General features: G+C 43.0%; 1 protein-coding gene across 12 annotated transcripts in view; it reads right to left on the reverse strand.

The window, feature by feature from the left end:
- The window catches only part of COL19A1 (collagen type XIX alpha 1 chain), a 402,210-nt gene that overhangs the window by 156,643 nt on the left and 229,883 nt on the right, over positions 1–15,684 (reverse strand). For 10 of the 12 annotated variants that reach the window (XM_025191070.1, XM_025191107.1, XM_025191083.1 and 7 more), the window contains one exon: positions 2,068–2,121. The exons of the other annotated variants lie outside the window; for them this stretch is intronic. In XM_025191070.1, coding sequence (XP_025046855.1) covers positions 2,068–2,121 — 54 coding nt within the window. The remainder of the gene's footprint in view (positions 1–2,067; positions 2,122–15,684) is intronic. 12 annotated transcript variants of the gene reach the window in all.

Below are 15,684 nucleotides of genomic sequence, written 5' to 3' on the forward strand. Positions count from 1 at the left end.
AAGCCTCCCCAGCCCTGCTTGTACCCCTTACTCCCCCCCACAACCTCCCTGGCCCTGCTTGTGCCCCTCACCTCCCCCTCACAGCCCCCCATCCTTGCTCATGCCCCTCACTCCCCCTCCAAACCCCACCAACCCCTGCTGGTCCCTCAGCCCTGCCATGGGTCTATGGGGCCAGATCTGGGTGTGGGGCTTGGGGTCCCACCTTACCCTGCTGGAAGCGCGTGCTGTGGAAGGGAGCTGGCCCCCTCACCCTGCATACAAGCCACCTGCAGCCCCATCCCACTCTCCGCCGGGGCCTTGCAGCTGTGTATTGCAGCCCCGGGTCTCAAGCCCCACACACTGCCCGGCTGGACAGCTGCCCCAGCCCAAGCCCTCCCCAACTCCCTCCCTCCTTATGGGGGCTTCCTGTGAGAGCTGTTCTCCAGGCTGCCTGGCAGCCATGTGCATAGATACATGTACACAGTGCCCCCTGCATGACTGCCCTTCTCCTGCTCCCTCCCAGCCCCTTGCAGGCTGCAACTCTGCCAGCCTGCAGAGGGCTCATTGCCAAATTGCAAAATATGTGGGTTTCTCTGCTAAAATAAGAAATCTATGTTTTACTCTGGTAAGGGGGGAAATCTGTGTTTTACTCTGTTTTTCCATAGTAAATGGAATACCTGGATCTCTGTTGATGATTTAGCCACATTTTTTAATCTACCCGCACAGAAATCTGTAATGTAATGTAGCTTTACACAAGCACAAAAACTGAAGGATGTATTGAGCCTAAAACCTACACGTTTTATTTTACTTGTCTTTTGTTTGTTTGTTTAAATGACAATGTTTGGCATTTGTGCTCAGAAAGGTGCTATTTTCAACTCTAATCTTTTTATTCTTGTTTGGGTCCCTTCAGTAGGTAATGTGTCTTTATTGCAGGGAATCCCTAGTTCAACGAGCTTTAAAGTGCCCCCACTGCCATTTTGAAACACGGGGACGCTGAATACACATGACTCCCAGACTGCTGGATTCTGCTCAATTAATCGAGTCTGCTTTGATGCATGCTAATTAGCATGCATTGGAACAGAGGTGTGTCACATGTATAGGTGCTCAATATTTGTAATAGTTGTTTTGTCCTTAGATGAGTGCAGGGGCCACCCACTTCAGTTTATTCATCCTGCTGTGCAAACTGTCTATCACTGTATCTAGAAAGAAGAAAAACAGGCTTCTCTATAGTTAAGGCTGAAGCTTAGGCTGTTTGAATGTTTTGAAATATAAATTACTGAATTATTCCACTGCAAACTAAAAATTAATCATACTGCACTAGCCTGAAATTTGCATCTTTAATCAACATAAGTTTATTTTATCTAGAAATAACATTTACATCTTAATAACTTTTATGTATATCTGTGGGATGGTATTTTTACAATATGACACACAGGGTACAATATTACATGTCTGATCAAATCTTATTCTATCAAAAAGTATAATAATTCCTGATCTGAAGAGCCCTATATACCAGACTCACGATGGAGTTCAAATCCCAAATCATGTATCTCTAATAAGACAAAAAACAAAAACTCTTAGATCTGAGTTAAAACCTTTAGGGCTGCATATTATAAATCCTTTCATATTGTTATGTATTTCTTAATCTTTTTAATTCTTCAGTAAACTCATTTGATGTACAGTTCAGTGCTCATTCTAGCATTGGGAATAATCCTCTCCACCATTCAGACTGTTGGCAAGCTCATCACAGAATCCCTCATCTTTCAAATTACCCCTCTGAGAAAGAAATTATCCCATCTTAAACACAGCATCATACATTTTGTAAACAGAATGAATGCACAATATTCGAAGTTAGCATATATGGCCTGTCCTTCTTTAAGTAACTAGACAATTTCTGTTTCCTTCCCTGCAGTTTGGATCTTGGTTTTTTTTCTTTCCTCTACTGTATTTCTTCATATAGCATCTTTTATTTATGATTCCAATTCTTTACCTTTGTTTTATCAAACTCTCCATTGGTAACCTATTACAAAAATTTTAACAACTACAGCACTTCTAAACAGGTTCCCACTTTCCCTGCTGGCTACTCACAGGGGGTCCTGGTAGACCTGGTTTACCAGCAAGTCCTGGTTTGCCTCGCCTTCCCTGGAAATAAAACAAGAACACAAACATTCATAAACATTACAGCTGAGGATTGATTTGGAATAAAGCAATTTGTTTAAAAGAAAGATTGATTGCAGTGTTTATTAACAAAAAGATCAAAACCTATTCAAATTGGAAATACTTTGTACCTTTTCATGCAGCATCAATTAATTTTAACAGCTTTAAGACAGATAAAAAAATGTACAAATAAATAATTGGTGATGCAAATATTTTGCTTGCCATAATTATTTAGAACTGTTTCAAGATTGAGAATATATTGATAGGGCAGTAATATGCTACAAACCCAGCAACTTAATGATGTCCAAATAAATTACATTTTATCTGATGATGGTTCTAAGCTCTGGGAGGTAAAACTGTAATACAGTTGTCACTTTACGCTGCATAATAATTATATAGGCTGAATGTAGCTCATTTAACATATGTCCAGCACTCTATTTCTCCAGGCTCATTTTCAGCTGTGTCACTAGTGAGCTGAAATATGTGTTTCTTACCTATTGATCTCGATTACCCAAGTCATCTGTCACCTACTCAGATTCACAACCAGCTAAACCTTGATACCAAGAACTAAGCAATTATATGAGAATGCAAGACCGGGACAGTGGACTAAAATCTTCCAGTGGTTAAATGTCACTACTAATATCACTTTAAATGTATGTATTTAAGATACGCTCTCAAATTGTTAAGTTAACATATCAATGTTTAACTTTGTAAAGGGAAATAGAAACCTGATATACATGAACATCTTTGTCGCATTAAAACAGACTGATCAAAAGTATTAGAAATATCCATGAAGTCTGATTTCTTGTTTTTCTCCCCACAGTTCTAATACAAGAAAGGAATGTTGTGCTAGAAAATGAAAAAATGACAGTGACCCATTATGCTGTATCTTACTTTAGTGTGTCACTTGCTATGCTTTCAATGTGAATATTAAACTTGATCAGCCTAACTGAGATTTATGCTACAAATATGGAATGATAGTATTGAAGATTTTGTTTTATTGGACCTTTATTCAAAGGGTTTAGTTGTGTTTCATGTGTTTAACTATGTGCTGCTTCAAAAGTAGTAAGGATGCATAGGAGAAACGTAGAGAATAACTTGACCTGTGACAACTGTTTTTTTAAGTAGGATTGCTTTGTTGAATTTTCTGATGTTTTATGCACTTAGGTAGGGTAAGGAGGAAAGCCATAACAAGTTATATTCATAGAAATACACACACTGTTGCTTGAGTTATTATCATTCTATGTATGAAACAGGTGTTTTACCATGTACATGGAGAGTATCCATTCATACAAATATGCAACTGGGGCATGTTCCAATGTCCACTGAAGTCAAAAGGAGTGTTTCTATTGACTTCAAAGACCCAGGATAGGCCCTGAGTGAACAACTGCATTAATCTGATTCACTGGAAGTAATCTGCAAGTTTAAATCTTGATTGTGAAAAGTAAATTTGGAACAAATTATTGGAAACAACAAGCAATAATAATTAATGTCAAGTTGCAGTGGCAAAGAATACACAATTGTTTTTATAAAATTCATACTTGCCCATGAATACACACTGATCGCATAAGCAAATGGTACAAATTTCTAATTTATTCACGGGTCCAATTTATTTGCAAGTACTCACTTGAACCAAATGAACTGACTTATGTGTGTCTTTGGCTGTGGTTATACATAAGCTTGTTTCACTTCAGGAGCAATTTAGGAATATGTCTTGAAACCTTCAAAAAAGTTTACAATGAACATACCTATGACCAAACTGGGGTGTTGGTGTTACCATCCGCTTGCCCTTTGCCCCCCCAAATTCTCTCTACTATTCTGCTGTTTCACCAATGAAAAAAAGCTGAGATTAGAACCAGGGTCAATGTACTGGTTCAGTAAACCTCAGCTCCACCTGTCTCAATCCAGGCCTTCTCAGCTCCAGCAGAGGAGATCTGCCAGCTCAAGAGTCATACACTATCCAGTTATTATAGGTCCTCAGCCCTTGCTCAGTCTGTATTTGTCAACTGCTCTGAAATCACACTTAGGACAGACAATCAGTAAGGAATAAGAAAAAAGTATTACACAATCAAGGAAAATCTCTCAGAAACAGTTACCATATGTTGTAACAGGCAAAGATACGAGAAAGTTTTTCTCAGCCAGAATGGCGGACCTCCTGGACAGAACTTTAAACTGAGATTGTCGAGGGATGGGCCATTAACCATCAACACGAGCACAAGAAATGGCAACCTCAAAACCCAGGGTACAATAGGAAGCCGTCTCCAACACCAGCCAACAGACATGTTATTCCACCGCTGACCAGAATGCCTAGGGTCTCTACTGGCAAGCTTAGTTGCCTGTATGCTAATGCCAGAAGCATGGGAAACAGACAGGAAGAACTGGCCCTCATACTAACCAACAAGCAATACCATCTTATAGGGATCATAGACACCTGGTGGGACCCCACCTATGACTGGACCACAGGCATAGGGGGATACACCCTGTACAGGAGGGATTGTATTGGGAAGAAGGGCGGAGGAGTTGCTCACTGTGTAAAGGAACATAACAGCTCCCTTGAGGCGAAAATTGGATGCAATGAAGAGCGACTTGAGACCCTCTGGGTCATTATACAGAGAGAGTGCGGGGAAGGGGACTTGATCGTAGGAGTTTATTACAGACTTCCAAGGCAAAAGGAACAGCTCAACCGGTAATTCTCTAGAGAACTGGCAGAGGCTGCATGCTCGCAGAGCATGGTCATCATAAGTGACTTCAACTACCCAGACGTCTTGTAGGATGAGCACTCAGTTAGATCCAATCGCTCACAAAGCTTCCTCACTTGCATTGAAGAGCTCTATCTAACTCAGAAAGTCTACAAGTTGACTGGGGCAAGGCAATTCTAGACTTGGTTCTGGCCAAAAGGGACCATCTAGTGAGCAACCTGCGGATTGAAAGGAAACTGGGCGATAATGACCATGAGATGATCACTTTCTCCATCCACCACAGGCCAGGGAAATCAGCCCGTAGGGTCGAAATCCCCGATTTTAGGAAAGCTGATTTCCACAAACTCAAGAGATTGGTTGGTGAGGCCCTGCGGGACCATGGTCCAATGAGGAAGGGAATATAAGAAGAGTGGTCTTTCCTCAAGGAAGCAATCCTAAAAGCTCAAAGAACATCTATTCCCTCTCACAAGAAAGGCAGCAAAAGAGCTAGGAGACCCCCTTGTTTCAACAGGGGAGTCAGAGACCTCCTGAAATTAAAGTGAGAATCCTACAAGTGATAAAAATCAGGAGCAACTACCGAAGAGGAATATTCAGCAGCTGCCTGCACCTGTAGGGAGCAGATCAGGACAGCAAAAGCACTAACCAAGCACAAATTGGCAACTGGAATCAAGGGCAGCAAAAAGTCCTTCTTTAGATACATAGGGAGTCACAAAAGGAACCAGGGAAACATAGGAGCCCTGATAAATGAAATGGGATGGCTGTTAACCGACAACCAGGACAAAACCAAACTCCTAAATCAATAGTTCACTTCGGTATTCCACCAGTCCAAGGGTATTAGACAGGATACAGGATGACCATGGTAGGGGTGACCACCCTCCCATAGTTGACATAGATTTTGTGGGCGAGCACCTACAAAGGCTAAATATGTATAAGTCACCTCAACTGGACAAACTACACCCTAGAGTGCTAAAAGAAATGGTCAATGTCATCGCACAACTGATGGCAAAGTTATTTAAAGATTCGTGGTGCTTGGTAGAGGTCTCAGAAGACTCAAAAAAAGCCAATGTGATACTGATCTTTAAGAAAGGGAGATGGGAGGACCCAGGAAACTACAGGCCAATCGCTTGGACCTCAATCCCAGGTAAAATCATCAAAGAAACCATCACACACAGGCTAACTGAAGGCAGTATTCTGAAAGATAGCCAACATGGCTTTGTCGCAGGCAGGTTGTGCCAGACCAACCTCATTTCCTTCTATGATCAGGTTACTCACCACCTGGATAAAGGAAATGAGGTTGATGTCATATACTTGGATTTCAAAAAGGCCTTTGACCTGGTCTCCCACAATGTCCTCATGGTCAAATTGGGAAAATATGGCCTCAACTACTTAATAGTCTTGTGGCTAGGTAACTGGCTTTATGGTAGGACCCAAAGGGTACTGATAGATGGAACTGAGTCATCATGGTGGAGGATGTCCAGTGGTGTCCCTTAGGGGTCAGTACTTGAATCGGTACTCTTTAGCATGCTCATTAATTATTTGGATTCAGGTATTACAAACTAGCTGTCAAAGTTCATTGACGTCACCAAGCTATGGGAAAGTGCTGTCACACTCAAAGACAGGCTGGCAATACAGGCTGACCTGGACAGGCTTGTGAAGTGGGCAGACCTCAGCCTGATGTCATTTAATGCAATGAAATGTAAAGTGCTCCATCTGGGGAGAAATAACCCACAACGCACTTAGAGGCTCGGCAGTGCTCTGCTTGCCAGCATGACAACTGTATGAGACCTGGGTATCATGATTGACAACAAAATGAACATGAGCTTCCAATGTGATATCATAGTTGGAAGAGCTAACCAAACACTGGCATGCATCCACTGAGGCATCTCGAGTGGGCAAAGGATGTCATCCTCCTACTTTACTCAGCCTTGGTGAGACCGCAACTGGAGTACTGCGTCCAGTTTTGGGCCCTGCACTTCAAGAAGGATGTGAAATGGTGGCCACATATAAGTTTATCAGGGTTGCTCATCAGGATCTGGGGGAACATCTGTTCACCAGAGTGCCCCAAGGGATGACAAGATCGAATGGTCACAAACTCCACTGCCACCGATTCAGGCTGAACATAAGGAAGAACTTCTTTACTGTCTGAGCCCCCAAGGTCTGGAATAGACTGCTGCCGGAGGTGGTTCAAGCACCCACTTTGAACACCTTCAAGACACATTTGGGTGCTTATCTTGCTGGGATCCTATGATCCCTGCTGACTTCCTGCCCCTGGGGCAGGGGCTGGACTCGATGATCCTCTGGGGTCCCTTCCAACCCAAATGTCTATGAAATCTAGGAAAAAGCTCAAAAGACTCCAGAGGAGGGCCACATGAATGATTAGAGGCCTGAAGACCAAGACATATGAGGAGAGGCTGAGGGACCTGGGATTGTTCAGCCCGGAGAAGAGAAGATTCAGGAGGACTTGGCTGAAGCCTATAAGTATATCAGGGACGTACATCAGGGTTTGGAAGAGCATCAGTTCACCAAGGCCCCTCAGGGGAGGACAAGAAATAATGGGCACAAGCTGACTGAGGATTGCTTCAGACTAGGCATAAGGAAACACTTCTTTACAAGCCGAGTGCTGAGGGTTTGGAACAGGCTGCTCCAGAAGTGGTACAGTCATCCACCCTGGCAATCTTCAAAAAATGTCTTGATGCCCATCTTGACACCCAGTCTTTTCTGCCCATATGCAGGGGGGTTGGACCCGATGATTTGTAAGGTCCCTTCCAGCCCCTAACAACTATGAAACTGAAATATCCATAAAGTAATAGATTATGATCTTACATTGCACTTTCACTAAAATGCAGCTTTAATCTCTGACCAGAGACCTGTCTTCAGCAGCTTCCCTTGTTAGGCTGCATCCACACAAGCAGGAGTGTGCATTTGCAGCAGCACAATTTTGTACTGCAACTTTGTGCTGCAGTGCACACCCCTGCCTGTGCACTTTGCAGCAGGACACATTGTCGCACTGCTCCATGTGCTGCAGGGTTGAGGTGAGGAGTAGGCTGGGGCACAGGGTGCCTTAGTGTGGGGTTAGTCGGCAGGCAGCCCCTGTGCCCCAGTCAGCCTGGATGCGGCATGTGGAGACGTGGAAGCAGGCAATCCAGGGTGCTCTCCTGACTCTATGCACTGTAGAGCTCCCACACTGAGACACACTGCACCCGAGCCAGCTGCTCCCCACCTGGCTGAGGCACAGGATTCTTCGAGATGGGGTAGCAGGCAGCTCCGAGCTGGCTGCTACCCTGTCTCTGTGTGCCTGAGAGCGGGGGTTCTGCACCAGAGTCCCCATGCTGAGGAACCCTACACCCCAGGCAGCTGTAGGGGGGTCTGCGGCGTGATCTCAGGATCAGGCCTGAGACTGGAGGCAGAGTATTTTTTTGGGGAGGAATGTGCCCCCGCAGGTAGTTGGGTTTTGTTGTTTTTGATAGATCTGACTCCTCAGGTACCTCTGCACTTTTACCTGTGCTGCTACATCCCTCTTCCCCCCCCCCCCCCAGCCTGTCCCTCACCCCATGATGCCTCCATTTCCATTTTCACTGACTTGCTTTCTTGCCTGCATTGCATGCCAGGCCAGCCTCTGGCTTCTTTACTATTCCTTCCATCTAGGACCAGAAGACACACCAACTGCATGTACTTCCTCAGCCTGACAAAGTGTTTTTCAAACCAAAAGCTTCCTAGGATATATTTTTCTATTTCATTATTTTCATAATAAACATATAAATATAAAAACACAAGATAAGCCATCACAGCTTGACAGCTGGCAGGCTTTGTGGCTGCAGCAACCCCTAGCAGGCCTGCAGTTTTCATCCCCCTGTGCCTTAACACACACACAGTGTCACCTATGTCATGAGTTTTGCTTGACTGGGATGTTATAGTTGGAGGTGGTCCTGCTTTGAGTAGGGGGTTGGACTAGTTGACCTCCTGAAGTCCCTTCCAACCCTAATTGTCTATGATTCTGTGACACCCTCTTGGCTGACAATGGCCATCTCAAATGCAAGTTCCTAGAGATTACCTCCCTTCTAAACAGGCCTTTTTTCCTCTGAGGTATAAAACACCTTTGAGTGTCCTGATACCTAATCAGCAATTACTTCACTGGCTAATGTCAGTCATGTTATAAAATACAAAAGTACATTCACATCACATATCAGGGTTCATACAAATATAAAAATGATCAGACTGAACACAGCTTGACATGAGCTACAAATAGAGACTAAACATTAGGTTAGTTAGTAAATCTAATTCAGGAACTTTTCTATGCATGAATCCCCAGCACCAATCTTGTTTCTCTGTGGGTTCATGACAATACCTTTAGACACTGGACACTTAATCAAACAAACACTTCTCTAGCATCACATAATTGGGTGCTGTTCCCTGCTCCCAGGACTGTGTCTGTATTTTATCCAAGGACTATTTAATGAAAAATATAGAAATGGCCATGGGAATGAAGACTGGGACCCAAGTGAATGCTTTAAGCACTTATCTATAGTCATCATATAATTTTTAATCCCCCCCCTTTGAATCTTTTCTGCAGTTATAAAACGTCAATAGGTGGGACAGAGAGTACTCTATCCTATACATTTCTGCCAACACTTGGTAGTTAGGGCACTCCCTTGAGAGATAAAAGATGTGGGTTGGTACCCTTAAGACTAAAGAGGGAACTGGGAACTGAACTAGGGCTGTTTCTTGGGACAGTACTTCAACCATTAGGCTAATATATAAAATATGGTCATGCCACATCATTTTGTGATGGACCTGATCCTACCAGTGAAGCATGCTCTGAGAGTGTTCACCACACTGAACTTTTCTGGGGACTGATAAAGAAGGATGCCTAGTTTTGGATCCCAACTGGCTGGGATATACTATATCATGGGTGGGCAAAATAGCGGATCTGTCTGTCAGCTGGACTCCATTTCCCACTTCTGCCCACATGACTGTGGCTGGTTTCCATGGAGACCCCAGCAGCAGTCATGCTGTGATAGCATGGGGCTGGGGTTTCCAAGGAGACTGGTGCCAGCAACACTGGCAGGGCATGTGGCAGGGAAGGGAGCTGCTCTGGGGCTGGGCTGGCATCTTGCAGCAATGACAGCATGGTCTGGAGCCAAGGCAGAGCTGTAATATGCAGCCTGCATGATCCATGTAGGGGTGTTCAGGCAGCAGATTGCAGCTCTGTCCCAACTCCAGACCACACTGTCACCACTGCAAGGAGCTGAGGCAGAGCCGCAATCCACTGCCTGCGTGTCCCTGTCCAGATCACGCAAGCTGAAGATTGTGGCTCTGCCCTGGCTCTGGACCACAATGTCACTGCTGCAAGATCCCAGCCCAGCCTCAAAGCAGCTCCCTGCCCTGCCACATGCCCTGCCAGCACTCCTGGGGCCAGTCTCCACAGAAACCTCAGCCCCATGCTATCATAGCACAGATGCTGGGGTCTTCATGGAAACCGGCCCCAGCCACGCTGGCAGGGGCTCCTGGGAAATGGAGTACACTGCCAGCTGGATCTGGCCCGTGGGTTGGACTTTGCCTACCCCTCTGCTAGATGTTGAGCTGTTCCATATGGTCAATACTGGGACAGAGGTGCCACTCCAGTACCTTTACATTTGTCTACAGCTGAGTGGGCATTTTTAGGATCATAATTTTGATCTTAGATTCTATATTAAGCCTAAATGTCACTTTAGCAGACAAACATCTTTTTGGATTTGGCCTTTGGTGCCAAAACTGATGTCTGGATTCATATTTTTCAAAAGTTCAAAGGCAGTCAGCTATATGAGATTTTGAGGCATATCTCTGCTGAGAAAGAGTAAATATAAGCTAACATTTGCTATATTTATTTGAGAAATAGTAAAATTATGCTAGAAGATATCATTCCAAAAATATCTTTACAAGGAAATGACTGATATAGACTGAAATATGATGGTCTAAATACAAAACTACTATAAAATGATTCATCTTTTTAAATAGCCTCTTGGGGTTCTTAGGATCAGCATACCATTGACTCCTTTAAAACACTTTCCTTTCCTGTTTGGTTGTATTTAGGCTGTATTGAGGATGACACTTCAAATCAGAATAGTCTAAACAGGGAGTATCAAGGAAGCGTCAAAGGAAGGAAGGCAGGGTTTTGACTGGCATACACAACTGTGAATGAGGTGTTAATTACACAGGAAAACATTATAGAATATTTTAGAAGCTAAATTTTTCTTTTTTTTACAACATGAGCTAAAATATAATTTATGATAGATGTTGGAAAGTTAAATTGAGAGTGGGTGGCAAATCAATTACATGAAAAAGGAGGAAGGAAATCATTTTTTGTGTCATTCATTAGTCAGTGGATCACTTGTTCACTGAAACACAAAATATATTTTCTTCTATCATTTATTCAAGAATTATTTTAACAGACATCAGTATCTGCTTGATGCACAAGTACTTTTGGGTATGCATATATCTGTAGCATACTTAAAAAGAAATACATTGTTAAAGGATTAAAAGGCAATGAAAACAGCAGCATAAAGGAAAATGTTCGAAGAACACGAATTTCTGTCTCTAGCGTGCTTAATTTTTTCAAATCTTTTTCATTTTTCTCCCTTTTTTATAATTGATATAAAAGATTTAAATTATTTTTACAGAATTAATAAAAGCAAGCAGATGCCTGCATAATATATTTTTCTTTAATCAAATTGTGTTGTGTTTTGTAATAAGCAAACAATTAAAAAGAATGGTGTGTACCACTTTTCTCAGCATTAAATAACTACAAATGTAGACACCAAATTCATAAAAGAAATGGTAGTACTAAGTCTCTAGTACTGTACATTAACCACAGGTATTTTACTAAAATACTTGCCAAAATTTATTTCTGAAAGTAGCAGCCACACCTGGAGGAAAGAAAATCAGTCTTTTTCCACCAATAGATGCAATCCTGTTCTTAAGCTCTTGTGCTACACTATTTAAATCCCTCTAAGAACACTGGAAACCACAACTTCAGCTGTTCTGCCTTTGGGGTTCAGGATTACAAGGCATTAGGGTGAGGTAATATAGGGATGCAGTGTTCCCCAGCTACTCTTTGACCTTTTCTCTCATTCCTTCACAGCACTGATGAGCAGAGAAGTAATTATTGAATGGAAAAAAGGCTCATTACTGGGGGAAATAGATAACTATAAAAAGATGGCCTCTTTCTTGATTTAGCATAAATAAAAGAATAATACAGGCTTTACCACAAGCAGAGCAGACCAGGAATCAGATTGTGACACAGATGTCTGCATGGTGCAATGCAGTGCTGTGGAGAAATACTTGAGTTAGCTTCGAATGAGTTGGCTATTGGAAGTAGCATAGCTACGCTGGCACAGTGCTCTGACTGGGTCAATAAACCCTCCTTTTCAAAGCTAATTAACCCATACAAAGAGCTGCACTAATGCATTGTGCTGCACAGACAGTCTGAGAGTTTCAATCTGTCTACAAGTCCCCCTTCACATCATGAGGAAAGGCACAGAAACACCCTTAGAATCTTATTCATTGTGTAGATATAGCCCAATGGGAAACCCATGGTGCCGTGTACTCCCCACCCAGGCAGGGGAGCATCCAGAGGAGCTGCAATGGTGCAATCACACTACCCTTCAGACAGCACTGCAGGAACAACAACCAGGGACTTTTTTCAAATCCCCCCCAAAAGCAGTGTTCCCTCTGTCCTTGGCACCCCGCCTTCCCTCCATGCACAGTGACTTTTCCCTTTCCCTCCCCTCCCCTTCTCTGTCCACTGCTGCTGCTCTCCCTGGCTAGGGGCAGAGGAAGCTCTAGAGCCACTCCTGCCCCACTCCAGCTGTGCTCTGTAGGGAGCCAGGCTCAGCCCCAGACAGCAGCAGCAGGCAGCTTCTTCCTTCCTGCCTGGTCTCTGGAGGTTTTCCTTGCCAGCTAAGGAGGAGGTGCAGGGAGAGGGAACCCACTTGCTACTGTGCCTGGCTGAGTCTAGTGCCTCATAAAGCCCAGGTAGAGTGGGGTAGGAGTGGCTGGCTCAATGGCAGCAGTAGGCAGGTTCCCCCTTCCTGCACCCTGAGGTGAAGAGGGGAATGGAATAGGAAGGTAGGTGCCAGTGAGCATGGAAAGGAAGGGAGGGGATTTTGATGGAGAAAGGAGATTGTTAGCTGATTTGGTAATCAGTTAACCATCTTTTTACATCCCCTCTCCAGTAAAAGGTCCCTGGGTGCTGCTCCCACGCAGGGTCTGCCCACCCTCATGGTATAAGGCTGGAGGGCAGGGAAAGCAGCCACTTCTGCAGTACCAGTCACTGTTCCCACACTCCCTTTCAAAATCCAGAATCTGCCCATGCACACAGGTGTGTGGAGGGGGGATTAGGCAACCCTTAGAAGTTGGTCTTCCCCACACTACTGCCCATGATACAGATACCTGGTATAGGGGAATAACAGGGTGCTTTTCTGCCTCCTGATTTCCCTCCCAGGTAGTATAAACAGGTTACAGCTGAATCCACAGTGAAAAGTAAAAATGCTAACTCATTGTAAAGCACAATGTTTTATAATTATATTATCCATAAATACTGTATTTAGAGAAAAAATCCATGATTTTCATTGAGAAGTTAAGCTCATGTTGGTGTGAATATTGAGGTTATAAAAGAGCTCAAATTAGAAAATGGAAAAAAAAAACTTTAGTAACCATAAATTTATTATAACTAAGATGAAAAATCAATACTACATAAACTAAAATAAAAGAAAGGGAGGCATGATACTAATTAACTATTTGAAAGTACCCGGATCAATTTCTATTAAATGAAATAACCAAATAATTCAAAAATTAACTTCAGTAAATTACTGCTGGAATCCCAGTGGTGCTGCCATGCATTTTTGTTAGCAATAAATATTATGGACATTTTCTAGGCAGTGTCTACCTGAGGTTTATATCCCTATCCCCATTTATTCCTGGAATGTTTTCCCTGAATTAACTTTTATACCACTTTCCTTTTTTCCTTTAGACCCACTTCTTTTGTGATGCCTCCTGGCAATCAGTCAACTAAAACTGTTAGGTCAAAGCCAAACTTAAAAAAAAAGTAAAAACAAAATAAGAATACCCTTCAGAATTCCTAAACTAAGCACAAGGCTAGAGCATGTGGTCTCATGAATTTATTGTTACTTTCCAACTCATTATTTTAGTTTGTCAACATTTTCTTTTTCTTCTTCTCATGTCCTGTCATCATGTTCAAATTTGAGTCCAGAAACAGAAGCAAACTATTGCTTGATCCAGAGCCTTACCAAGGTTCTGCTTGGTCAAAGTTTGTCAAAGTAATGTTTTTTCTTAAATTAGATTGGAAGCACTTCAAAATAAGGATTGTTTGAACATGGCTAAATATAGCAGCAAGGTACCCCACCTGGTTGAGCCATAAGCATACCACTACTCACCTACCCCTGGTTATCCAGGACCAGAAATACTTGGTGGAGAGGCTCTGGGATCATCCCTAGTCATCACTGTTGAGCACAGTTGAGACCAAGGTCTCAACAGCAGCTATAGAAAGATACCCCAGAGCATCTTCACTGGAATATTTCTGAGTTTGGAGTATACGCCTCAAAACAGGGGGACTGGGTACACTCAGGAATCACAGCTAGGGGAAGCTGCCAAAATAGGATAGGAACATCCGTTGTCTTTCCACATGCTCATGCAATGCCCTCTGCACTGGGGCTCTGATCCTGATAGGGGATTTGGGCACTGCTCTAGTACTAATGAATAAAATTATTAAATCTATATTATAACTCTTGATATTATTACAATACCTCTTTGTATTCCATTTTTAGGGATAGAAATCATCAGAAGAAATATGATGATTAATATCTAGAAAAAAGCTGCAAGATTATTAATTTTTGAAGATGTAGACAAGCAGTATTATGCATAAAATCCTATGTGGCTTATAAGAGGGAATTAATAATTTACAAAACCCATATGCAACTACAACAGGAAAAAGTTCTTGAACATGTCAAGATGAATTTTCAAGGGTAGTGGCTAATTAGCGGTGTCTGAAGAATATGTCATCACATTTTGAAAACAGGAACTGGTCCCTATGGAGAAAGTAGGAAGTTGGGTTTTAAAGTCTTAACTGCTCTTGCTAATATATATATATATAATTAAGGAGCAATATGTCAACTGCTGGCATACCTAATGTAACATGCCTGGAGAAGAAAAAAACATAGGTTCAGAGCCACAAAAGGACCTAAGTAGAATTTAGGTATGGAAATCCAAGAATGCAGTCTCAAAATCCCAATCCAACTTCTTAGATATCTGAAAAAGTCTGCAGAGGTCTATCTAGCAAAGATAGGGAAAATATAGTAAAGATAGGAGTTTACCTAGTAAAGATCCCTAGGTGCTTGAAGTTCTGCTTTTGTGAATGCCCAGGAAATTTCCCTGTGTGCTTGCAAGTGCAGAGGGGATAACTCCCCCCCCGCTCCCCCAGTGTTTGCTGGTGCATGTAGGAAAACCCTTTGCAGATTTTCCTGCATGTCTGCAAGTGCAGGGTTCCCCTGCAGGGGTCCTTCCTCTGTGTTTGCAGGCACATGGTGAAATCCCTCTGCAGGGGATTTTCCCGTATACATCTGTAAGCACAGAAGTGGAGGAACTGACATGGGAGGGGAGGTCTGGTCTCCTCCCATGTTTTAGCCTGTGCTCCACAATGCTGCCAGGAATATGCGCAAGGTGCATGCTTGTAAACAGGGAACTTCTGTTTGCAGACACACATTCAAAGTCCCTGTCTTTCATAGATTTATAGATGTTAGGGTCGGAAGGGACCTCAATAGATCATCGAGTCCGACCCCCTGCATAGGCAGGAAAG

This window comes from Alligator sinensis, unplaced genomic scaffold (assembly GCF_000455745.1).
Source record: "Alligator sinensis unplaced genomic scaffold, ASM45574v1 scaffold499_1, whole genome shotgun sequence".
In the NCBI taxonomy this organism is placed as follows: Eukaryota; Metazoa; Chordata; order Crocodylia; family Alligatoridae; genus Alligator; species Alligator sinensis.